Below are 26305 nucleotides of genomic sequence, written 5' to 3' on the forward strand. Positions count from 1 at the left end.
GAATTCCACTGCTGTTACGGTCCACATCAGCTGCCTCCACATGTCCGCCTGCCTTGGCAAGGCACTCCCCCCATCTTCCCGGAGCAGCAAGCCCCAGCCAAAACACCTTCACAGCTCTGCAGCATAAGTTACATTCATCTCAGCAACTGGCATAAGTCATCATTTGGCCCGGATCCACATTTCATACCTACAGGAGGCTGATCACAGAAATCCAGAGCATCCAAAACTCAGAGTGATCGAGTCTACGGGCCAAGATGACATTGACACAAAAAGCAGAGGTGTTATTTTCCCCACAAAACACTGTGAGACTCTGTACGTGGTAGCAAAGATCCCCCCAAAATGCAGGGGCACTGCGGAAGTGACAACTGGAGTGTGACTCTGCAGAGCGGACAGACGATCCTGAGCTGACTTGACGCGCATGCCAATTGCCTCGGATGGCCTTGCAGACAAGGCATGCTAGTTAGCATTTGTTTTCCGTACTGTGCTTTCCAGATTTCTTGCATCTTCAGACAGGTATACTATGGTCATCACTTCCCGCTCTAAGAAGTCATCTACTATTGTTTTATTCTATTTGTAAACAGAAAAAATTGATGGCCATGTTTCACTCCACCTATCAGATGAAGTTATTTCTATATTTTCTATATTTGCCTGACTACCAATAAATTTGCAGAGTGCTGTGAGCTGGCAGGCATGTAGGACACATCCCCTTTTACAGGGACTGGTATTGCATGCTTCAAGGGAACTTGTAAAATCCCAACAGTGGATATTTGTATAATGACAAAAATGTTATAATTTTTAGTACAGCGACATACCCGTGGAAGAGGTCTGTACTACGCACAGATGGTAGGCTGATGTCCTGAAATAAAACAAATTTCATACATTTTACACCAACAAAAATAAAATTATGATTACTCTAATATAAAAGTCTACTGAATTTTTGATCCACCAAATCTTTAGCAGAGTGCAAAATAAATACATAAGATCCTTAACGAAGGAATATTACAGAAAATATTTTGCTTTCCAGGCTGCTCTTAACCAGCTTCTGTTAACTCTTCTCTTAGTACCTGTTGTCATTGTATTTTCCATGTCATTCTTTAGGTGTGGGGAAAACATCTTAAATTTGACAGCCTCAGTGCATCAGACGTCAAGTCTCACCTTAAGACTCCCTCATACAAAACACAGATTTACACCCATTTTTTTATTTCCCTCATCTCCTTTTCCCTCTGTGTTTTAAATCCTCCTCCTTTATATTTCAGGTTCCTGCTGAAGCCCCTGGCTGCCTAGGGACAGTGACAGCCTTCAAACATGAACACCTTCCCCCAGAACAAGTCTGCGATCCTAACATATCTCTGAGCCCTAATACAATAATACAAGAAATCATTAGCTTCCATATACCAGGAAGAGTAATTAGTGGGGCTAAAGCTGAGTTCAGTTCATCGATACCCATAGTGGAAATGAGAGCCTTTGTGGAACTATGTGCTCGTTCATGGGAAAAAAGCAGGCTGCCAGTCTGCTAACTGTCTTATCACCGTTTTTCTTAGGTGCAGAAGGGACACCCGTCCCCTTGGCGCGAGACCAAGCTGAGTTTCGGAGGAGGTCCAGTGCAGGAGCCACAGCTGCCTCGAGCCGGCAGCCCTTGCCGGGAGCGGGCAAAGATTTACAGCTACAAACAGATGGCCTCTTGCACACCCCACCGGCCTCCCAACGTGTTATTTTGACACACACCCCCCCCCCTTTTTTTTTTTTTTTTTTAAAACCCCAGATTGTCTCAGCAATATGGTTCCTCCTACCCCAAAACCACCTGGGCGGTTGTTTCACCTACCACCAAAACCTGGTGGTGCGCAGGCGGGAAAGCTGTGACCTAGCAGAAGGCTGGGATAGTTTTTAAACTGTGTTTTTCCGCAGAAAAATGCAATTGGGACCGCAGCCCACTTGGCTGAGGCAGCAGGTCCAGCGCAGCCCAGGCTGGCATGGTTTTAAATGGACTTTTTCCATGCGATTGCTACTGCTGCCTGCTTCGCTAAGGTGCCATGTCCAGTGCGGCCCAAGCTGGGATGGTTTTAAATGGACTTTTTCCACAGAAAAAACATGATTGCTACTGCAGTCCTCTTGGCTGAGGTGCCAGGTCCAGCACAGCCCAGGCTGGGATGGTTTTAAAAAGACTCTTTCCACAGAAAAACGCGATCGGGACCGCAGCCCGCTTGGCTGAGGCGCCAGGTCCCTCTGCCCGTCCCGCCGTCTCCTCAGGTCTCTCCCGCCCGCCGCCCGAAGCCCCTTCGCACCTCCTGAGGGGAAAAGAACAGTCGCGACCTCCCCAAGATGGCGCCGACACCCCCTCGCGCCCTCCGCGCCCCCAACTCCTCCGCGGGGGAGAGGCGCCGCGACCTCCCCAACATGGCGCCGGTGCCCCCCGCTCTCCCCCCCCCCCGCCGCTGCCGCCGCCGCTTTCTCCTCCATCTCCATCATCTCCATCTCCATCTCCATCTCCATCTCCATCTCCATCTCCATCCCTCAGCCCCTCCGCCGCCCCGACCTCCCGCACATGGCGGCAGCGCCCCCGCCCGCCAGGGCCCTCGCCCTCCTCATCATGGCGGCGGCGCCGGGCTATGACGCCATACGTCCTCCTCCTCCCCCCCCTCTCTCCCTCTCCCCCCCGGCCTCCTCCCGCCGCCGCCGCCGCCGCCGGTCCCCGCCTCTCCCGCTCGCCATTGCGGCGGCTCAGGGCGAGCCGCCCCGCGTCCCCGCTCGCCTCCCTCCCCGGCCGCCGCCCGGCAGAGGCTCCACGGCGCAGGCCCGCCGCAGCGCAGCCGCTCTGAGGTGAGTGTCCTACCGCGCAATCTCCCAGCTCCTCCAGCCCCGGCGCAGCCGCAGCAACGCGGGGGCCCCCGCCGGCCGCCCAGGCACCCCCGGCTCCGGCGCCCGCGCCTCCCCTCAGCGCCGCCGCGGGGCCGCCTAGGCCGCGCTAGGCCCCGCCGGGGGTGGGGGCCCGCCGGGGGAACGGGGGGGGGGGAGTGGGGGCGGCCTGCGGGGCGGCGGGGGCCGCGGCCGGGGGTGGGGTGGGGGGGTCCGGGGGGAGCGGGCGCCCACCGCCGCCGGAGGGGGTGGTGGAGGGAAGGGGAGGGCGGGTGCGCGCCGGCCCCAGGCCGCGGGCCCGGGCGGGGGTTGCGGGCTGCGGGAGCAGGTTGCTCCGGCCCCGCTGCGAGACGGGCCTGCTCCGGGGAGGGGAGCTGGGTCGCGGCTGCAGCCATTTGCGGGGCTTTGCTGCTTCTATTTCCTTGTATTTTCTTTCCCCCATTAAACCCCCTTCTCCCCCCCTTTTTATTCCGCCCCTCCTTTTATTCCCCCTCTTTTATTTTTTCCTCCTCCTTTTATTCCCCCCCCCGCTTTTATTTCCCCCCTTTTATTTTTTTCCCTCCTTTTATTTTTCCTTAAATTTGTTTTTTTTCTCCTTTTATTTTTTTCCCTCCTTTTATTCCACACACCCCCCCCCACTCACCCTTTTATTCTCCCCCCCCTTTTTTATTTTTCTGACTAATTTCTGATTATTTTTTACTGGGCCGGTGCTGCCCTTTTGTATATGAGTTGGGGAGTGGGGCTGCCGCTGGGAAGGCAGGGAGTTTAAATGCTGTTAATTGCGCAAGTAGAGTCCCCCCCACCCCCTTTCTGATATGCCCAAAAGGGGGTATAAGTCGTGTCTCTTTGTTCTTGGGTTATACAACATCTGGCTCGGGAGAGACCTGGTTCATGACTGAGGTGCTCAGGACCTTGTTAGTGTAAATAGTAATTACAGGGCAGGAATATTCGTCTTGAAAGTCTTCATACGTGTGGGGTTACTAAGTCTGAGCTTTCTTGCAGCTACAGATAATTTCCATAGCATGGGGAGATGTTTTTTGTGCACCTCTTCAAGATTCGGATCTCTGCTTTATGGGTTTTTTTCCCCCTCTGCTGGAGCTGTCTTCGTTATTTCCAGAATTCGGGACTTTTATCTTGGGGAAGACATTGCTGTTCTGTTTTTTCTCTAATGCGTTAGCCTTGCTGCTGTCCAGGCACAGTTTTAGACCTTCTTCCTGTGTCCTGGACACTGTGAGAGTATTTTTGGTGTTGTGGTGGCTGTGTGCAGTCGTTATTTTTCAGAGTTTTGTTCGTGACATCATGGCAACTTGTGTTCATCCTTACTTTAGCAGCAGCGCTACCTTGTCTTCTGATTCATCTGCATCACAGTTGCTCATTTTTAAAACCTGTTATGTTAAACTTTTAATGCCCGAATTTTGGGGAAATAGTTGAGAGAGAAATTGATCATCTTTTTAATTTATAATTTCATGCCTGTAGTAAAACTGGGAGCAACAATTTTTTTTTCATTGAGGGGGAAAGAGAAAATATATGGCAGTGGTAACTGTGGAAAGGTCAGGATTATATTAACTGTTTTTTTCAGGGTTTTAATCTTGTCCATCATGGATAAGTGTTATGGTATAGTGTTTAATTAAATAATCTCATATCCTTGTGTTTTTCCACGTTTACTATTTTATAGAGTATCGCAGTTGATTTTTATTGTATTTTATTGTATCACAGTTGTTTTTCAGAAGTCTCACGTCATATATGTAGAGGCTTTACGATGAACAAGGCATGGGCTTTTCCGCACGTGCCATAAATACAGCGAGCTGGGAGCCCTCTGCCTCATCCAGTATGTGTTTTATGTAGTTCTTACAATTTCATGTACCGCAATAGCATCTGCACTTTACAAAGTGTGTGGCCTGATGTACATTCATGTTACACAGGTGGAATGAAGCATAGGTCTTGTAAAGCGGTGTTTGTTGGCAGCCTGGATAGAGCCAGTGTTCGCACGTGTGTAGGCAATATGATTTTTGGTGGGGAGCCATGAAAGCGCTGCCTTTCTGTTGAATCAAAACCTTTCTGTGGACCCCATTAACTCGCGGTGTTTCACTTCATACCTGGCTGTGCTGCATGGGTGCTCCTTTGCAGGTAACTTGGCCTGACTGTGCTCTGTGTAACGAGCATGTTAGTTATCCTGACACAAGTTTATGTTGTGAATGTGGACCGTGCCGTCCCAACTGTGCTGCCCGGTGTGCTAGACCAAGAAATACCCTCATCCCAGAAGTAAATGAGCCGTCCTGGCAAAAGCCAGCTGTACCAGTGAGAGTCCTTAGTGTACGCCGTGTCAGTCAGAGGTTGCCCTTCTCTGTAGCTCCCTCGGGAAAACGTGTGGCATAAACTTGTTCATAGAGGATTAAGCTACGGTGAGCAAAGGCCACTTTGCTTCTGAGCAAGGTTGGCCACGCAGGGGTTTTACGCACTGTAATATTGCATTTCAGCTAATTGTCTCAACTTTCCTGGACAAAATCTCCATGGCTGGTCGGCTGCACAGATGTCAACTTTCAGACTGCAAGTGGTGGAATTTCATAATTTTTCTGTCACTCAGGAGCCTAAATCATCTTTTCTTAGATTTAAACCAGCCAGTTTCACTTCTGGCAAGCTTTAAGCCTGGAAGATTTCAGCCTCATAAGTGAAAATAAAGAACCACGAATGACTGCAGGAGCCCAGGTTGGGAGCACTGGGGCTGCCTTTATTGTAAATTTTGCTTCTAGGCTACATCATGTCAAACTTCTGCTGCCGTGTCCATGTAAATGCTCTGGAAGTATTTCCATTACTGCTTCCACCTGCTCTTCATTTACCAACTGAGGGAGATTTCCATGCAGCTTCTCAGTTTCTTGAAGGCTTTGGGGATTACTATTTTTTTGCCTTAACCTCCTATGAGCTGGAAAAGTATCCTCTAGGAAGGAAGCAGAGTGCAGTGACTCTGCTGTGCTTCTGTATCCCTTTTATCAAGAAAATTTTAATATAGGCTTTTATACATAAGAACGTTGCATGCTGTCAGTAAGGATCGGCTTGTGTTGATGATTTTCGATGCAAGAAGTACTGTAAAATTTAGCCTCAGTCTTTCTTCCTTACTGTTCTTTCTGTAGTAGATCCATAGGGAAAAAATATAGTTAATATTCTTGTATTCCTGATTACCCAGTGCTCGAGTTATTTAATAAAATAATTTAAAATACACCCCTTGGTCTTTTTAAATAACTTATGCTGCATGGTGGGGATCTTACTTTTACTATATAGTAGTTACAGTAGTAGAACAATGGAAAATGGTGATGAGGTGGCACTTGAAGCAGATACTTGTTGTGACTCATGCGGCTCTCTAATGAACTTTATTAGAGCTTTGATACATAGCCATTTGTTAAGCATGCTTGTCTAAAATTAGGACTGGCTACAGCCAGTTGTAAATCAAAATTAAGGATGAAAGTTTCCATTTATTCCAGTTTAGTTTTCACACCAGATTCAGAGCTGTGTTGATGGTTATTGTGCTCTTCTGGATCTTTGGTAAGGCTCGTGCTGCTGAAAGTCTCAAACCACAGAAGACCCTCCGTACGAAGGAGTCAAGTGGCACGTAGTCTCTGGCATGGTCTCTGGGCACTGGGGCGATGTTTGTCTGTGTTTAAAGGTAATCCATCCTCTTACGGTTTCGAGTGCAGTTGTTTGTGAGAGGGTCAGTTTAATGGTTTCCCACATGTCCACTGGTGAATGCAGATACGTGCCCCTGCCCCGGTCTGTTTATCGCTTGCTTTAATGAGTGAATTTGTGTGTCAGCTTTTGCAAATCCTTCATCATCTTGTGTTGCGTGTGAACCTAGACCAGGTGAATGTATCCTAGCAAGCCCCCTGTTTTTCAAGTATTGCAGACCATAAAATGCTGAGCATTACTAGCGTCTTCTCTTTTTTTCCACCTGAATCTTCAGCTTCTACCAGAAGCTCTCAGCTGATTTCCAATGTAAAGGCTGTTCCGTTAGCAGTGGAGTGTGGAGAAAGGTTTGGAGGTCCAGAATTGTGCAGGTTGCCAGGGCTTTGCATCATGGGTGGCAGGAACTTCTCACCTGGCCAGGCTAAACCGGCACCATCCAGGCACCGTCCTGCTTTGGGGAGAATTCAGGTCTATTCTGTATCCACTGCAGCAATTGTGACGGGGTTCAATATTTGCGGTGTCTTGCTAATTCTGGCCCTGTTGCCTTTGCTTTTTCCCAAAAACTAGTGGGGCTGAACCAGTTGCCAGCTGGACAGTTCCATTGGGATGGTTGGCTGGAATCATTCATCCCCATGCAATGCCACCACTCGCCAGGAAACCTCAGAGCCCGTTATCCTTGTGGGAACAGCACGGTTTATAACTAGGAGCAGACCTTGTGTTCTCACCAGGAGTGTAAGGGGGGAGCTCGGAGAGGACGGCCAAGTAATCAAGGCTGCACACCCACTTTGTTTTGGAGATCGCCTGATGCATTTAGCTTTATGGCAAGGACTTCTGTCTGAGACTGGTCTGGTTTTGTTGTGGATGAGTTGCCTGCCAAACTCCAAGAAGGAGTCCTTTCTATTGACAGATAGGAAATGGGGAGGTGGAGGCTATATTTGGTGGAGCACGTAGGAGAGTGATAGGCGTCCTGATGCGCATTGACGTTTTGATGTCAATGAAATAGTGTGGGTTTTCTTTTTTCCGTCCTATAAGAAGGATGTAGCTGTGCAGAGACTCTTGGAACGCTTTGGATGGAAGGTGTATTCCATCAGAGCATTGGCTCTATGGGATTGGGAAGTCCAGCATCTCCTTTTCTTGCTGTTTTTCATCCTTTTTTAGAGACCATACTGCTTTCAGTGGGTAACGGAGCCTATTTTTGTGCTGGAGGATGAAAGCAGGTGTCTCCTCAGTACAGAGCGCGGTGAGGTGCATTCTGCTCTTGGTGCTGGGCTCTGAGCCTCTGCTTCCTCGCTTGCGTTATTTTCGTTGGGTGCTGATTACTTTCTGCCTCTGTGAGGCTGTGTGTAAGGCAGATGTGTGAATTATTTTATCTGTTTGCTCTGTGTGCTGTCTGTATTGCCTATAAATAATAAATGGATTGCTGAGATGCTGCAGACTGATAGCGACTTGGAGGGTAACTCAACTTTTTCAGTACTGTTGCAAACTTCATCTGACTTCAGTTACATAAGCAGAAAAGCATGAAAGTGCATTTTGATGTATTGAGCATGCTGTTTGCCTATAATAGGTGGGATCAAGAAATGCAATCCAGAAGCAACTGAGTCCCTCCCACTGTTTATTACATAACCATCTAATTAAAGTAATCAAATGGGGGATGACTTTGAGGCTTGGAAAACTTCCCCATAGTCTGGGTCAAAAATACTTGCAAGACCGCACCCCCCGAGTCTCCACGCTTTATTTACCTTGCAACATCCTCTGTAGAGGAATGGTGTCTAAATTAGTTCTCTTCCCCATAAGTTTATTTTTGGCGTCAGCCATTACAGTCTCCTGCTGCTGCTTCTGCAGCCGCTTTCTTGGGCACAAAGAAAATCCTTTAACTCCTGGTTTCCCGTTTGAAAGAGAAGTGACTTCAAATAGTGCTGTTCCCTTTCCTCCCTGGAAGGAGCTAGCTGATTTGAAGCTCTTCTCGTAGTTGCTTTGGGTTCTAAGTTGTTTTTTTTCAGGTTTATTATTTTGCATCATGAGTATTCATGGCAATTGGCAGGTAAATCAGTAAATTGGGTCTCTTGCTAGAGAAGGAAATGCTGTGATAGCTGTAATACTTAAACCCCAATAATGAGAAGCATATGTAGATGGAGGTGGTGGTGAAGAAATGTGAAAGACGTCTAAAGTACAAAATGTAGCAGCAAATAAAAATTCGTGGTCCATTTTCAGTGTACAATCATGTATTTTCAAATACATGGTTATGCGTTGCAGGAACTCTGAAGACTTCGAATTCCCGTGGGATTTGCATAGTGTGCTGTGTGTTCAAAGCAGGAAAAGCCTCGCTTGAGTGCTGACTTAAGGTGGGTCAGGACTGGAAAACCACGATGTCTCCATCTCAGATGTTCTCCACGTGCGTGGGAAGTTTGAGATTCTGGTGGAGTAGTACTCCTGTAAGCCATACTGACCTGTGCCCCTTCTCAAACTAAGACAGAAGGAAATAACTGTGCTTAGTAAGAAGAGCATTAACGGATGTACTCGTGTGTGTGTGAGATTGTTATAACCCTGCTTCATCTTTTAACAAGTGCTTCGGGTCTTGAGTGTTGCATTTTGCCTGTGTGGAAGACAGCTGAGTACTAAGCAGGACGCTCGGAGAGCGCGGTGGCCTGCTTAACAGGCTCTTTGTCAATACTAGAGAGAAAAATGTTTGAACTGGCATTTAAATCCAGCGTGCAGGTACTTAAGACTTAAATAACTCGCAGACAAATCTCTTTGATCTAGTTGAGCTGTAGATGCACTTTTTTCCAGAAAACACAAATCTTAATCCTGCGCAATACGCAGCTGCAAGTGTAACACGCACTGGATTTTCTCACATAACCTGGTGCTTCGTTTACAGAGGTGACACTTTCCCTTTTCGGGGTCTTTGCTTATCAGTTTCCAGTGGGTTTGCTGGGGGGTTTTTCCTCCTCATCCACACTGTCTTGGGGCAGGCAAGCAGATGTGGTCTTGAACCTCAGGAAACTGTTTTGCAAGGGAACCTATCCTTTCCTTTTTCCCAGTTCCAGGAGCTAAGGGGAGGAGGTATCACCTTTTTTACTGGCACTGAACCAAGTCTCGCTGTACTCTGTCACCTCAGACGCCCTAAAGGACACTGCAGGGTAACCCGAGATGCCCGTTTTTGTGAGCCTGGAGGAGAACCCCCAGATTCTTCCTTGTGTGAATGCAAATACAGTATTTGACATCAGAAGCTGTCTGCAGACCTGTGAATGCACAACCCCTCCTCTTAAGCAGCTGTAGGAAACAAAACAAACCCACAAACTTATGTGAATAAGATCTTGAAAACAAATGCTATCGTAGTGTGTATTTTTCCCTACAGGATTTAATTTGTTTATTTATTTTTTAAGATGGAATGGCCCGGGTTTCTAATCTTTTTGTTTGCTCAGTATGTATTGCAGGGTCGGAGAGCAAATTAATTGAAAGGGTAAAAGTATTAAACTGCAGGAGGAGAGAGAGATTTTATTTTTTTTTGTGGTCTGGGACAACTCACCACTGCTTAGTCCATTGCCTGGGACCTTCTGCACGCACAGGTGGAATACCTGTACCCTTCCCCATCCAGCTAAGGTGGCACCACCCCTCCTAAAAACAGCTACAGTCATTCTGGGTTTAGAATCAACCAGACCCTATTGAGCATCTCCCTGAAGATCATTAACAGAACCGTCAACGAGGGGTGGGCCAGGCTTGCCATTTTAGGGTGGAAGTTATATAATTAAACATGGTTAGGGCTGTCATCTGCCTTTACTGTATGCTAATCCGGTTGAATTAATGTGATGTGAGGACCAAGTCCATAAGGTGATCCATCTAGCCAAGGTTGAAGACGGTGGACCTCGTCCGTGCTGGACATTACGGTTAATGTGATGCTTCACACCTCCAAGTCTCAGCCTAGATGAGGCCGTGGTGTGCCACATCGCCACCCTCTCCCTCAAATCCCTCGGTAAAACATGCTTCCATTATGTTTTTCTGTGGTAGCCCAGCATAACCACTAATCCTCTCTCTCGATAAAAGAGGATTAAAACTGGGAACATTTGCACCTTAATGCAGCCAGCTAGGGCCCCGCTCTGTCTTTTGGGCAGTAATCTTGTTGGGGCGAGGGCTGTGCCGTTGTGCAGTGCCAGGAATGCTGTTGGCCATCGGCGAATAGCAGCTCTCTCGGCAGTTGCGCTTATTGGGTCAGTAATTCTTAAAAGACCACTTTGCGTGTTAATTAAAAAAGCTGGATCGACTAGAGATGACTAACTCACTTCACACTGGTAAAATGACTTCTGGGCTGTGCCCAGAAAGTAAAATAATTTGAAATTGGGAATTCTGTGTGGTTCTTTAAATAAAATGAAAGAATGTGTAAGTTGACAAAGTGTTACCTTTGAGAATGCTATTTATATCCTACGTTATGTTTCCTAGACTCATGTCAGAACTACACATCCTGAAAAAAACTTTTGGGAAGAGGGCTCTGCCCCGGGTGTTTCTGTTAAGGGAGAGTCACCTCTGCGTATTGCACCCCAGATGCTTTGCGTGAAACCTGCAGAGCCTGGTGGGAAGCACGGGAATGCTAAATGAGAATTCCACACTGTGACTTACGATTTTACAGTGTAGTTTGACTTGCAGTTTTGGATTACACTCGCTGGCTGACACGGGCTGGGATGCAGTGGTATGCCCTTCCCGCAGGTTTCCAAGGCTGAACATGTGCTAACCTTTTTCTCAGTGTCTTTGTGGGGAGGACTGATTCCACTGTAGTACTCTTTTTTTTTTTTTTTAAAAAAACTTCAGTGAATTGGTTAAAATTTGGAAAAAAAAAAAAAAAAAAAAGGTGTCTAAAATCGTGGGGTCCTTGTGCATGTGCATACTGTGCTTTCCCTGTGCACTACCATTGCTCTGGTTGAGGCAAGCAACTGAAGAGAAACTGCTTTGGCAGCCAGTTCAGCCCAGTTCAGCTGGTGGGGTAATTTAAAAGTGGGTTTTCTTTTCCTGGAGAGCTTCACGTTCTCTCTGATGTGCTGCTTCTGCTCCCTGCTGGCCTGGGCAGGAGGGAGACCGGGCGTCTGTTCCAGCTCGCCATGGTGGAGTGCTGCAGTGAAGTCCTCCCACACTCGCCATCGCCTTCATGCCGAAGCCCGAGAAGAGTCTTCAAGTAGAAACCACCTCATCCTTACATTCAGCCCATAGCTTCCTGCTGGTGTTTGGTGCTAAATACGTGAAGATAAGCTGCAAAAAAGACCTGTTGCAAATTGCATCGTATGTCGTGAAATGAATGTTGCCAAATGGTGGCTTTCAGCAGAAACTTCAGCAGCAAATAGGAGTTCGTATGCATAATAAACAGGATTTTAGACAAATTTCTTTCTTTTCTAGATTTTCTGTGTGTGAAGTTTTTCCTGCAGTGTGACGTGTTTACTCTTTTATGTGAGATGCTGATAAAAAGAGCACATTAAAAGAAGGGGCTTTGGTTTTGTTTTTTAGAATCTATTTTATTTTAGCTCTTTTCACGCTGAGACTGGTAGCATAGGGAATTTTTTTCCATCCTAATTAATAGGATCATTATACTAATATTATGCCACAGGAGGACGCTGTGGAACGAGAGCTGGTTTCTGTAGTTCCTCTTAGTGCTTGAGTTACCGTGTCTCTGCTGACATGCGGCAACCGTCCACGTGTCACTGTGAGCCAGCGTGAAATAAGATGTTCGCTTCAATCTTGATAGGAGAGGTGTAAACTAGCGTGTCTTATCTTGCCTTTGTGGAGGGTATCAGTTGTTGCTGCTGACATGAGGCAATGTCTCAAGTCACGGAAAGTCAGTTGCATCTGAAACCTTGCACAGCTTCCAGAGTGACGCAAGGTTCACCAGAAGAAAGCCATTTTTTATTGGATTGAGGTGTGGGCCAGCAAATTCTCTCTGTGAGCAAGGGAAGACTTTTTCCACAGCCATAGGAAAAATAGGATTTTTGGATTTAAATGTGCATTTTAAATGAATTGTGGTAATTATGAAGTTATTAATTGATCTTGTCCCCAAGGAATGGCATTATTTCCTTATCAAACCCGTAGAGGTGTGCCCTCTGGCACAATTTTATACAAGAATGGTATCAAATTTATCCCAAAGGCGAGTTCATGACTGATATTTAACCAGCGAGAGATGCCAGTGCAACGTGACAGGTGAGCATCGCAGAAAGAGCTAAATCTCTGCTATGGGGAGTCTGAAACCTCCTGCTGGGGAGGACGCGAACATCTTCTTTCTTTTCTCCCCATGGAGGAAAAATCAGGGGAAGGTCTGGGTCTTTCTTGTTGGTATGTAGTGCAGCCGAATGATGGGAGACGGGGACTTTCCCCTGTTCTTTTGGTTGCAAGCTGCACTTGCAGAAGCCAGTGCAGTTGTAATCGGCGGGCGTAGACCTCCTGCCATCTCCAATTTCACTTGGAAGTGGTTTCTTAACCAGCATCGTCAGGAAACACTGTAAGGGAGCTCTGTGCCCATGCGAGTCAGGCCTGGCTGGAGGTGGACATCTCTGCAGGAGACGTAGCTTCCCAGTACCAGCCAGCGTTGGTCCCAGATAGAGGAGGAACACAGCCAGGACACCCCCAAGCCAAGACTGGCCGTCTCTCCTCTGTTCGAGGTTGTCCTCTGTCCTTTCCCCTCAACTGGAGGTTGGCAGTTCTAATTCAGATATATCTCAGGAGCTATCAAAACCGGAGTGGTTCTGGGCTATGATAATCGAAGGGTAGGTGCAAGTCTCGCAAGACTAATGAGGTTTGATGAACACCAGTGACTTCAGTCGTGGCTCCTCGTGAAAAGCATGGTGTACGATCTCTTGGTTTGTGTTGCCGTTGTTTCCGAATGAGCTAGTTCTTCATGGTTAGTATAGCCATTGAAATCTGCTGGTTAGAAACCAGCTGTATCAGGCTGTATGTGCTTGCTTTAAAAAAAAAATGCACAGGGGGCTTTGTGCCAGAATAGCAAAAAGCAGTACAGGACAATTTCAAAGGTATAATTACATCCAAACAGGATTTGATTTTATTAGTAAATGGCAAATGATTTATTTCTCGCTGGATCAGTTTTCACTTACAAATTATTCCAGGCTGTCTTTGCAGGGAATTTGGAGTTTATCTAGACACACAGCCGGAAGTTTGAAATAGCTTTTAAAATAAAACATTCTTATGTACTAAGTGCTTAGGAAGTGCTTTTTAATCTGATTGAATACATGAAGTATGAAACCTATTTAACTGAAAAAACTTCTCCACATTATGTTGGCCTGGATCATCAAAGGTATTTTAGATTCCTCCGTCTCGCGAGATGACACCGGTGCCGATGGTCACTGTGGCAGGGAGGCGGATGAGCTGTTGCAGCTGCAAACAGTTGGTAGTTCTTAAAATAAATGGGGGTGGTGTGGTCCACCTTACCCACTACAGCAGAAACTCTTGGGAGTGGGGAAGGCGATTCGGCAGGGCACGTGGGTGAAGCCCTGTGTGCCACCGCCAGCATCTTTGCGACCTGCGCTGCGAAACTCTGTCCCTGCCTTGCTGCGATGGCTGAAGGATGGGGACAAGCACGAGGGTAATGCTGAGCATCATCGCTACCTCCTTGCAGCATCATTGAAGCAGGCGGCATTTAGCAAGTAAGCACCGCGGCTCCCCTCCAAGCTAGGGGAAAGGGAAGAGCAAACGGAGCAGCAAATGGCTAAAACCTGATTTAGAGGCCCATTTTCTAGCAGAGGTGCTGGTCTATGCGGCTGAAGACCACTGGAGAGCTGCAAGTAGGGGCTTAGCAGGCGGCGACTGATGGCTGCAGCAGCCACCCTGCAGCCCACGGAGCTGCTGCACAAGAATTAACACACCCGGATCACAGGAGCCCCGTTGATTAACTCTCCGCAATCACCTCCGAGAACAAAAGTGCCAGTGTGATGTCAGTTGTTTAATGCAAAGCAAACGACTTATTTACAGCGGAGGCTTGAATCCATTAAGGGCATATTAAACTCCAGATGCTTGTCAACTTTACAAAAAGAGTGGAAGAAAGGGAGGTGGTGTTGCACATTTTCTTGAAAAAACTCAGCTTGCCAAGCATGGAGCAGCATTTCATTGAAGTTAAAACCATGAGGAGGGTGACCAGCTTGAATGATGAGCCAGAACATTTTTTTTCCTCGTTTTTTTTTCTTTTTACACTGGTCTCAAGACTGCTGTGTAGTGCCAGACAAAGTACTACGTGCTGAGTTTCCGTGTGGTGTAGGGCTGTTGATAAGGAATAGGTACTGACTACAGTGCGGGGATCAAACAGAAAATAGGCTGCCAAAGAAAAAGAGGAGTGTTTCCGTTCCTTTGAAACAAATTAGAAAATGAGGCAGAGGGATTATTCTTGAGAGTGGGTATGTAGAATTGGCCCTCTCAAATAAGTCTTCTAAATTACTTAATTGAAAAAAAAAAAAAGGGCAAATTTTAAAAAACAAAGCAAATTAAAAAAAAATAAAATAAACCCCCAGGAACATCTGATGTCCCCTGCGCCAACCGAGCTACCACAGCCTTAGCTGGTCTCTTCCTTTCTTCTTTCTGCTTACTTTACGCTATGCTGAATACAAGGCATGGCTTTGGGGAAGACGCTGTTATTAACCCTCCTCTACAAGAAGAGTGTTTGGAGGCCATGAGGCTTCTTTGTGTTTTGGTGGGTCCATCACTAGCTAACAGGCTGGTTTGTACCTTTTTGTACCTTTTCAAACAAGCTGTCCGTGCTGTGGAGAGCCGGGCCTCTGTGGACACCAGCCTAGACCTCTGCGCCACCTTTGTAGGTTTAGGTGTTGACTCCCCTGATATTTAGGTGGAAGGAGGATGAGGAGGAGCTTGGTGCTGGCTGCCTTTTTTCAGAGACATGAGCTGATGTAAGCTTATTGCCCCTTTTTTCACTGTGGCTTTCCATCGCATGTGGTCTGTTCCTATATCATTTAAATTTAAGATCTTTTCAGCAATTCAAGGCCAATTCTCTAAAGGACACCAGGTGGGTCACGTAATGCAGCCTTTCTCCTGAGTCTCATTGCTGGGAAGAGAAGAGAGTCTATGACCTGACCAGCATGAAACAAGGACAGGGATGATACCCAGAGCTGGAAAGGTTAATGTGTCTATTAAACTAATTGCTGACATTGATCACTTATAAAGTAGGTTCTGAAAGAGTATGTGTCTCTGTTAGTCCTCTGTTTTTCCTCCTGTGTAATTTCTAAATCCTTGCTGCTATCACCATAGAAGGCAGAGCTGCTGCATGAGCTCAGGACATCCATCAAATAAGGTTAGTTCCCCTGCACAGTAGTGCCTTGCAGCTGGCTGGGATGGGATTTCATTCTTCCCAAAACCTGTGGCTAGGAAAGGTTGTAGTACAGCGCACTGAGCGGGCTGCATAGCAGTTGGCTTCTGTTTGCTATGGGCGATTTGCTAATTTTTGCAGTTTAGTTATAAAATGTCATACTCATTTTTATGTGGATGCTGTTACAGGATACAGGTGAACTCTTGCCTTCCGGTGTCCTACCCATAGTGACTCGCCCTTGATATGACAATATGAAGCTTGAATCTGACAACCAGGATTATTTTCAAAGAAAATACAGAACACTCTATTTGCTGAAGAAGCAAGTTTTGTAAGAAAGACAACTTGCCCTTTTTCACAGTGATTTCTTAGGCTGTATGGCATTGCCTTGTGGAAGAGAGGTGTGCTCATCGAGTGAGCGCTGAAATGCCCAAGCAGAAGGAAGGATCTGGTTGCAAAACTTGAACATGAGAAACTTGTATTTGATGTTTTGGATGTTGACGAGGCTGTTAGTTCTTCCCACCCCATTTCAGAATGGTAGAATCACAGGATGGTTTGGGTTGGAAGGGACCTTTGAAGATCATCTAGTCCAACCCCCCTGCCCTGGGCAGGGCCACCTCCCCCCAGGCCCAGGTTGCTCCCAGCCCCGTCCAACCCAGCCTTGAACACCTCCGGGGATGGGGCAGCCACAGCTTCTCGGGGCACCCTGCGCCAGGGGCTCACCAGCTTCAGAGTAAAGAATTTCTTCTTTATGTCTGATCTAAATCTACCCTCTTTTCATTTAAAACCGGTGTCCCTGCGTTCCCCAAGCTCCCTTTTGTGCAGTAGCTGCTTGTTTAGGAGAGGTCTAAGCACACGTGGCAGGAGCGAGCTGTGCATCTGTGGATGAGCACAGAGCAGGTCTCCATCAAAATATTCTGGGTCTCAGCCCTTGTCTTTCAGTCTTCATTCAGATAATCCGTATTTTGCATCCTTTTAGAATTATTTAAACTGCCAAAGAAGTGACACCCAGCAATTCTTTTATTTATTGTTCATCTGAAAGGGGTTTCAGATGAATTAGGCATTGTGTTGGATGAGTTAGTAAAAATGGCCGCATGATTTAACATGCCAGGAGATAAATACCCATCTCTACGTTAAGACTGTCTCAGAGGGCAGTGTCTTGCACTTCTACAGCATCTGAAGTAAAACCACTTCAGCGGTCTAAAGGATAAAAATAAGTCCAGGCCCCGTCTGTGGAAGAGAGTTTTTCCAGTCATGCTGCTGTACCTCGTAATTTTTTCTGGTGTGGACATTTTATTTTTGGCTCAGTTTAAAGCACCCGTGAAGCAACATTAAAGTAGATGGCAGTGGTAGAGGACAACTTCCACAGTAGGATAACCCGTGTGGTTTTGTATTGGTTGAGTTATATCTGTATACATTCACACCACAGATTACACTGAGCAGACGAGACCTTTGTTCTAATCCATGTGGTTTTAAATTTAATGTAGAATTTATGGGGTTTATGTGCAGTTTCTGTTGTTTTCTGCTGGTTTGAATGGTACGGCTTCTGCTATTTTAGCTTGCTTTGCTCCTCCCGCATCTGGTGTTCTTCCAGCAATGGTGTCAACAGCCATGGATCATAGTTGACAGTACATCAAAGGAACCTCTGACACAGTCATGAAGCAACTGCACTGTGTGATGAGAGGGACTTTATCCTCATATTTTTTAAAGCACTTTAAATGACTTTAAAAATACTTCTGGCTGTCATCCAAGGCTTCTGGGCTAAGCTACAACTACCAGGAAATGTCTTTGCGGGCGTCATCATATCATTAGGGGTTTCCTTACACCTGAAACTGTTCTGGTTTCTGAAGGAAAACAGGAATGAACTTTCCTTTTCTGGAATGATGAATCTAAAATTAATCACGAACAACTTTCCTTTCATCCCCTGTGCCTGAACTCCTGTTCAAATCCAAGTGCGGACCCTTCGGATGCGGAACAGAGATGCTTTGCTGCTGGGGCAGCAACACTATCAACAGGTTGGTAATCACCAGCAGAAGCTGCCAGTCAGACTGTTTGCCCACAAAGCCTGACTTGTGTCAGGAATCCTTTGGGAAAAATTTGAATGTATGAATAGCTACCCAAGGTTTCAACACTCAAAGATAAGGCTCCGTGCCTTTCAGCGTATGATTCTGGAGACTTTTGGAAGTTTCCTGGGAGGAAAATGTGCAGGTATGGAAATAACGCAGAAGCTGGTAAAGTAGAAAACCTGCATTGAATGAAGGCAGCTCTCAGGTTAAACTAGAATTAATCCAAGTTACCACTTGGAAATGGACTACTAGAGCTTGTGGTGTGCGCACAGCTGGGCAGCTTACTGAAAAGCTGTAGTAGTTTATTGCCTTTTTTCCAGCTTACACTTACTTTCATACAGGCAGGAAAGCTTAAAAGTGAGGAAATCTAATAGTGTCACCGAGGAAGCAAGTGTGTACCTCAGACTCCTTTGGAAGGGAGGCCATGGAGAGAGGATAGAGTTTGTAGTAGATTGGTGGTTATTAGACCTTGTTTGAATCAAGTGGACTTTAAATGAACACAACCACCTTACTATTGATGATCCCAGCCATTGTTTGTTGCTGTTTCCAAAAATGCTAAAATTCAAGCAGGCACTGTGCACTGAAGCAGAATGTATGCGTGTAAAAAAAAAAAAAAAAAAAAGAAATGTGCATCTGTTTAAATTTGCATAGGTGCCCATGAGGAGTACTGATGTTGCTTACCCAGCTGTCCACTTGCTGGCTCAGAAATGCATGGTTTCAGCCTAGTACCAATTTTATTTATTAAAAAGCATTTTTTTTTAGTGGCATGACTTGTAGGCTGCTTCTTGATCCAAGCAGGTTTCCTTCCAAAGGAAACAATATTGGAAGCGTCCATTGCTTGACAGTCTTGTCTCCTGATGAGCTAAAAGGGTACTATGTTTTGTCATTTATATTCTGGTCATATTTTTCTGTGGATAAATATTTTTTTTATTTTAATGGAAAACACTTAAAGATGTATTGCTTGATGGAGAAAAGTGGCAATATACCCTTTCAGAAAAGGCACGGTGGCTTGGGAAAGCCTGGCTTGCTGACCTATTTCATTAAGATTTTGCTTGAAATCTTTTTTTTTTTTTCCCCTCCCTCCCCATTCTTCTATGGTGAGGGCAAAATAAGTTCCTTGGAAGGAAATATGGATGACTTTTTTTTTTTTTTTTTTTTTTAACCAAAAAATTTCAGTTTGCTTCAATATACCTCAGCATCCTAGCGCCTTCCTTACTAGCAGTATTTGAGTTGCTGCTATTTTTGGATGGTTCTGATATTGCAATCTGAGTTGTAAACAGGGTTGGACAACAGCAACGTCTAACTCTAGCGGCCTTTTAGGGAGGATTGTGAGTTTGAAGGTGATTTGTAACGTCAGTAGGTTTGTAACAGTCTCACAACTACACTTCTGCTGTCCTGCAGGCTTGAGTTCCTCTAGCACATGCCTGGAGAGAAGACGGAAGTTTGAAAACATCTGTTTGTGGTCCAGATTAAATTTAGTTTCCCATCCACACCGTTTAGGACCTTTTAGGGGATCTCTTAGTGTTTGATGTACAAGAAACTCACTTTTTGGCGCAGTAATGTTAGTGGGAGTGTAAATATAGCAGATGTGCCTCTTCCCCAGCCTTCCCAGTACAGAGGGTGATTCTAATGCCACGGTCATCTTAGTATCTGGGCAGCTTCCAGTACTGGACCTGTATCCTGACACTTGTTTCTTCCTTTTAGCTACTAGACCATGCTTCCTTCGTCACACACCAGCCGGCTGCATAATTAAGTATGTGACTGAGTCCTTCCTCCCATCTCAGTGGGGAGCACAGGTCCCTGGTTTTAACCAGACAGACTCTTCCAGACTGGGGCACCCAAACCAGTATCAAACCAGTATCACCCTAACGTTTAGAATCTAGCTGTGCATTAGAGCACTGTTGGCATCTCATGGATGAAAATCCACTGCCGAAATACATACGGTTCCCTTCTGCTTTTATCCCCCGTGAAGATGTCAAAATGAATGGAGTTAGCTTTGATGCTCCACAATGAAGTTGGTGTTATGTGTGGAAATTGCAGTCTCTTAGCAGCAGCTGTTCATTTTGTGTGATTCTTGTTGTTAGAAGTGTGTAGAGCGTTGGAGAGAAACCAGACATAGACAGACATGGAAAATAAAGGGATTCTGTAATCTGGTCCTCTTTTTTGTGTGTGTTTTAGCTACAAACCCACGATCTCTAGGTGAGAAGGCAGGTTGCTGTGGCCTCCCTCTCTGGTCAGTGGAGGGAGGCTGGAACATCCCGAGGAGCTTGGCCTCTAAGGTCTGAATTGTCAGTTAACCAGGCAGAGTTGAGCAGGGTGAAATGCTTTGGAGATTGGTTTTGGCTTTTGGGGAAGTTCAGTAACACTTTGGAAAGTTGCACCTGGATTTCTTTGTATTAGTAAATGAGAAACTGTGCTAAAGCAGCTACGTCAGATTTGGCTTCTCGGGAAGACCAAGGCTGCTACGGTGGCTGCAGAAGTAATGAAGTTGTTTTGTAAATGGGTACATGGAGCTAACTCATCCTAAACCCTGATGGTTGGTGATGGTTGGGAAACTGGTTCTGTTGAGCAAGAGGGTGCCTGTCTGACTGCCCACGGCCGTTTCAGGAAAAACACAATGTTTGCAAAAGTCTCAGCTAGCTGGGCAAGTCCGGATGAGGTGATGGATTGCAACCACCCTCTGTGTGGCTGAAGTAGGGTAAGACCAGCATGGTTTGGTGGTTGTAGTATATGCAGCATTGTTCTTTATAGTAATGGATGTTTTGACTGAGGCACTGGAACAAATTGCCCAGGGAAGTTGTAGAGGCGCCATCCCTGGAGGTGTTCAAAGCCAGGCTGGACGGGGCTTGGAGCAACCTGGTCTGGTGGGAGGTGTCCCTGCCCATGGCAGGGGAGAGGGAACTAGATGATCTTTAAGGTCCCTTCCAACCTAAACCATTCTAAGATTCTATGACTTCGTACACAACAGTCTTCTTTGGGTTGTTCCAAGTCTCCTTTCAGTATCTTGGTCCTGCTGCTACATCAGAAACTTCGTCTTATCCCTTGTTCAACAGCATACGTGCCCCTGGCATTTGAATGAGAAGCTTTCTCTTAACGCTGTCCGGGGAATATTTTCCCTGAATTTGTGATGCAGCCTTTGTTCCCTGTAAAAACAGATGCACTTAAGTCAAACATGGAAAGTGGTTTTAGAAAGGGTCCTGTTTTGAGGACAGGACTCTAAAATAATTGCATCCCTATATTTGGTATCTTCAAGCTGGAACTGCCTTTGGAAGAGGTGTTTCATAAATGTCCATAACATTCAGTTCACTGAGTTGCAGAAGACATTTTGAAGCATGTAGAAACAAGCCTTTAGAAACCAGGTGGTGATGGGGAAAAAAAAATTAAAAATCTGTCATATTTCAGCTCTTTGGTCAGTAAATGTGAGGTAGAAATAAACGCCTCTAACTCCCAGTCACTCTTCACCCTTCCTTTTCGTCTGTTTGTTGTCTGGCCTATGTAACTGCCTCCTTGCTTCTGAGCTTCTGCTGCTTAAAATGCTGCTGCAAAAGATATTTCTTCCTCCACAGCTTTGGTCATGCCTTGTCCCTGCTTTGGTCATGCCCCTCCCCCCCCCCCACTCTCTCCTGAGTTCAGAGCAAGACTCTGGTCCTCACCTTTAACCTCCTTCGGCCTCCCATCCGATCTTCTATTCCTGTTTGCCCACGTATTTGCAGCTTCATCTGAGGTGTCCTCTGTTCTCCGTTTCTTCCATGGAGCATCCCATCTTTCTAATAGTCTCTCTTGCCATATCTCAATTATTTGCTCCTTCATGTATGACTATCAGTTAGTTTGGTCAAAATAACCCTCTTAAAGTACTTTCTCCTGGTCTGGGTCCCAGTGTCTCACTGGTCCCACCGTTGTTTCCATGGTTTGGCCATCAGGACGTGGGTTTTGTGTTCAGTAGAACAGTGGTTATTTTCCCAGGCTGAGTTTTTTTTTCACGTTGATTATTTGCAAAGTGTTATGTATTTATGGCACGATATGGATAATAGAAGCCACTGAAAGCTTTTGAAGGGCAAAGCTGCGTGTGGTGGCATGGCTTGTCTGAGTTCATAGAGCAGTTACCCACCTGTGTATCTGAGACCACTCTGTGGTCTGTGCCTGTGCTCCTAGCTCTCTCCTCCTGACAAGCTGAACAGGTTTCCACGAAGAGGGCGTCAATCAAGAGCTTTAAATTCAATGGCTATACTTACAGGGTCAAAATTTGCTGGGTATACTTTATTGTTGCCTACAGCTGATCGTCTCTTTCCTTCTGCTGGTTGCCATGGGGGTTTGGGGCAATCTGTTTTTCAGGGTTGATATGCTAATTCTTCTAATGTAGTTTGAAAATATCTTAAGGATGTGCCATTCCTTTTCCACAAATGTACGGTAGATGCACGCTGAAAATATCTGCCTACCTCTTGTCTTCCTTCTGCACAGATTTATGTTCATGGCATGTGGTCCAGTGCCCTGCTGACTATGTAAGCTGCTACTTTGCTCAGTGGTTTACCACTAGATGCATTAAATAAATACGCTTTATGTAATATTTGTGCTTGGGTTGTAATGATTTTGCCTGCTTCCGGACTCTAAACAAGCAATGCAACAAAAGTGGTCTCCAGAACGCAACTTGCTGCCAGTAAACTTCTGTACTGGCATCCTCCTTTGTGTCCTGAGCTATTGAGGTTGAAGGAGAGAGATCGTGTATCACCCTTGAGCGTCTTCCCTGAAAGCTAGATGTTGAAGTGGCAAAAATAAGTTCCAGCTTTCATCAGACCTCTTCATATGTAGTGGGTGAGGGGCATATAATCTCGGGGCTACAAGGCCTTTCCTCCAGCAAAGGTGACTGCCCCTGGGTGCCATGCCATGTTGTTTGGAAGTATGGATTTTTCAAAACTCTTAAACTTCAAGTTCCTCTTCTGGCTCCTGTTGTAGTAATTATTTCCCTCTCATAGAAGACCACTGCCGCCGGGAGAGGTAATCTCTGTTCCCTCTTGGTCACAGCCTGCTCACCTAGCTGGCTCAGAAACCTTTGGCTGCCCTCCCTTATGGTGCATCAATGTCAGTAACACCTTCCTGTGTTTTTTTTTTTCCTCTTCTGACAGTAGCTATTGATGGAAGAACACGGGGTGACCCAAACAGAGCACATGGCCACCATCGAGGCTCATGCAGTGGCCCAGCAGGTGCAGCAGGTCCACGTGGCCACCTACACAGAGCACAGCATGCTGAGCGCGGATGAAGACTCGCCATCTTCGCCGGAGGACACCTCCTACGATGACTCTGACATCCTCAACTCCACGGCTGCCGATGAGGTCACTGCCCACCTGGCTGCTGCAGGTAAAGTCAGCAGGATGCTCGGTGTTGTTTGCCCCACGTAGCATTCGTGCAGAGGTTGCGAACAGCGCTTGAGGGTGGTGGGTGATCTTCTCACCCCATGGAGTGCTCTGAATGCTTCCTTATGGCTCTGGCTTTAATAGCGCTTCTTCGCAAGGTCTGCTGGCTGCTTGAATCTTGCCTCGCTTTATCTGTGTGTATATTATATGGTTTAACACCATCTGGCAACTAGGACCGCACAGCCGTTCACTCACTCCCCGCACCAGGTAGGGTAGGGGGAAGAGGGAGAAAATGGAAGAAAAAAAAAACCAACTCGTGGGTTGGCATAAAGACAGTTTAATAAAACAGTAATGCAAAAGAAAAGAATAATAACAGTGGTAAAAGAATATACAAAATAAGTGATGCAATACAATCGCTCCCCACCCAATGATCGATTGCCCAGTCCATCCTGAGCAGCAATCACACATTTCTGCCCCCCGCAGCCAACCCCCATTTATATACTGAGCGTGATTTCTATGGTATGGAATATTCCTTTGGTCAGCTTGTCCTGTCTATGCTCCCTCTCATAGAATCATGGAATGGTTTAGGTTGGAAAGGACCTTGAAGATCATCGAGTTCCAACCCCCCTGCCATAGGCAGTGACGCCTCCCACTAGACCAGGTTGCCCAAGGCCACGTCCAGCCTGGCCTTGAACACCTCCAGGGATGGGGCCTCAACAACCTCTCTGGGCAACCTGTGCCAGTGCCTCTCAGCTTCTATGGGAAGCTGGAAAAGTCCTTGACTTAATATAAGCATTACTTAGTAACAACTAAAACAATATGTGTTGTCAACATTATTCTCATACTAAATCCAAAACACAGCAGCTACTAGGAAGAAAATTAACTCCGTCCTAGCTGAAACCGGGACAGACTTGTGGTGGATTTACCTCACTAGTAGAAAAATACAGTGCTAAATAAGCATTCACAGACTTGTCTGACTCCTTGTCAGACTTTATCTGAGGAATAAGCCTCTTGATGTGCTTGACCGAACCTGTGAAGTTCCACCATCCCACTGAGCATCCCATGCCCTTTGCCTATTAATTTTCTGACCACAGCTCCTGCAGGATTTTTTCTTTCCCCTTTCCTTTCTGGCACACAAGCTTTTCAATCCCAGGTGGTGGTTGCAGGAGGGTCATCTGGTGGTTCTCACCTGCCTGTGAGCCCTCCCAGTGCAGGGGCTGCCTGGTGCCCTCCATCCCCTGGCCAGGTGATCGCCCCGAGCCAGGAGCAGCCCCGCTGCCCTGGGGCTTATGGCTGTAGTTGGTGGCATGGGCTGGCACATTCAGCCCAAAGCTTGCCCAAGAGTCCAACGTGGCCCTTCCTTGCTTCTCCGGAGCAAATGTTTTTTTCCAGGCCCCCAAAAGGCAATGTTTTTATTCTTTTTTCATAAGCACAGGATCATTGGAGCAGTATGCATTGGTGCTTGCTGCACCCACCATGGGTAGCACTCAGGTAGTTTGTTACTGATTAACAAAATGTGGCTCTGTAGTGTCACCCAGAGCTCTGTCCGTTACCATGTCCCATCTCCTGGAGCAGCTGCCTGGAGAGAACCTATCATCAGATGCTACTTTTGTTATCATCTACCAGCTTCCACTAATCCAGTAGCTGTGACTTTGTTAAACACAACAGTATAGTGGTTTTTGTGATCTTTCACCTCTGACGTATGGAGAAGCTACACACAGAGCAACTGAGGTCACCGCAAGAGTCAAAGGCAAGTCTTGTACCCGCATTAGACCCCATGGCTTTTTGACTCTGGCCCTGCACTTTTTTCTGGAGTTCACCGATTGAAACACAATCCGCTGCATGTTACTTGTTTTACTTCCGATTAACTTAATTAAACTTCCTCTTACGTAGACTGTGTGTCTAGAGTTTGATCGCGAAAGTGGTAGTGCTGCCCTGACGTGGTCCCTGCTGTCCCTCAGGGGAGGCTGTTCCAGGATGCTGCCGCTGACTCTGGATTTACAGTTTCTTTCCCACCAAAGTTGGTCATTAATCCCTGGGGAAAGCCTTGAACTCCTGATGCTGTACTTGAGGTGTCCGAGCAGGATTCATGGTGTTGCACCCAGTCTCTTCTCCCCTACCACAGGGATCTCCTTGATTGCAGTCAGTTATTTAAAGTCTTGGCTTACTTGAGAGATTGTGATTGTAAGGAAAACTCTGGACTGAAATATGTGACTTTCACCTGGGACTGAGCTGGACCTTGCCAGACTGGGGAACGGAGCCTTTTCATACACCTCTCCGATGCTGGAGAGGAGGGAGCCTGGCTGCCGGGGAGCTCAGCGGGGAATTCGGGTCACCTTGGTCCTGTGGGGAGGCCTTGAGCTGAGCCCTTGGGACCCATCCCTGGGGCGGACACAATGTCAATGTCCTTTTCGGCCAGTTCTTGAGCTGCGTGTGCTGATTCACCCCTTGTGGTTTGATTTCCAGGCCCTGTGGGGATGGCAGCAGCTGCTGCCGTGGCAACAGGGAAAAAACGAAAGCGACCACACGTTTTTGAATCCAACCCGTCAATCCGCAAGAGGCAGCAGACACGTTTGCTACGGTAAGGACTCCCACATGCACTCTGACGCCTCGGTCTGCATCCTCAACCTGTCTCCACTGCTGTGCGTGGTGAGACCATGAGCTGTCCAGAAGTTGCCCAGCTTGAGGATTTTTTGGGGGCATCTTTTCTGGAACCCAAGAGCTGTGCTTTAGTTTGCAGATATAGGTTAAATTGCAGCTCTGCTCATCTTTAATGTGATATTATGATCACCAAGACTGACATGACCGTTCAGGTGGGATCTGCCATTCTATTTTAACCTCAGCTGGTCACAAGTTAAATCTGTCAGGGTAACATTGCCTTGCAAGATATTCCTCGCGGCTTTAACGGCAGCTGGCCTGAGAATCTGGAGCTACAGCCATATCCCAGCTCTGCAGTGGCACAAAGGACTCATGTACCTCACGAAAAAAGTCTTTTCTGTGTAATGAAATAATCCTGTAAATAAATCTAGTGTGTTTGTACCTGGATTTCCTTTGCCAGCAGAGCCCGT

General features: G+C 46.6%; 1 protein-coding gene across 1 annotated transcript in view; it reads left to right on the forward strand.

The window, feature by feature from the left end:
* The first annotated feature begins 2720 nt into the window (after window positions 1-2720).
* The window catches only part of NRF1 (nuclear respiratory factor 1), a 76254-nt gene continuing 52669 nt past the window's right edge, over window positions 2721-26305 (forward strand). Inside the window, exons 1-3 of the mRNA XM_082490165.1 lie at window positions 2721-2817; window positions 23010-23241; window positions 25704-25818. Of these exons, the coding sequence (XP_082346291.1) occupies window positions 23019-23241; window positions 25704-25818 (338 nt within the window). The 5' untranslated portion in view covers window positions 2721-2817; window positions 23010-23018. The remainder of the gene's footprint in view (window positions 2818-23009; window positions 23242-25703; window positions 25819-26305) is intronic.

The sequence above is a fragment of the Vanellus vanellus genome (genome assembly GCF_965231255.1).
Source record: "Vanellus vanellus genome assembly, chromosome: 1".
In the NCBI taxonomy this organism is placed as follows: domain Eukaryota; kingdom Metazoa; phylum Chordata; class Aves; order Charadriiformes; family Charadriidae; genus Vanellus; species Vanellus vanellus.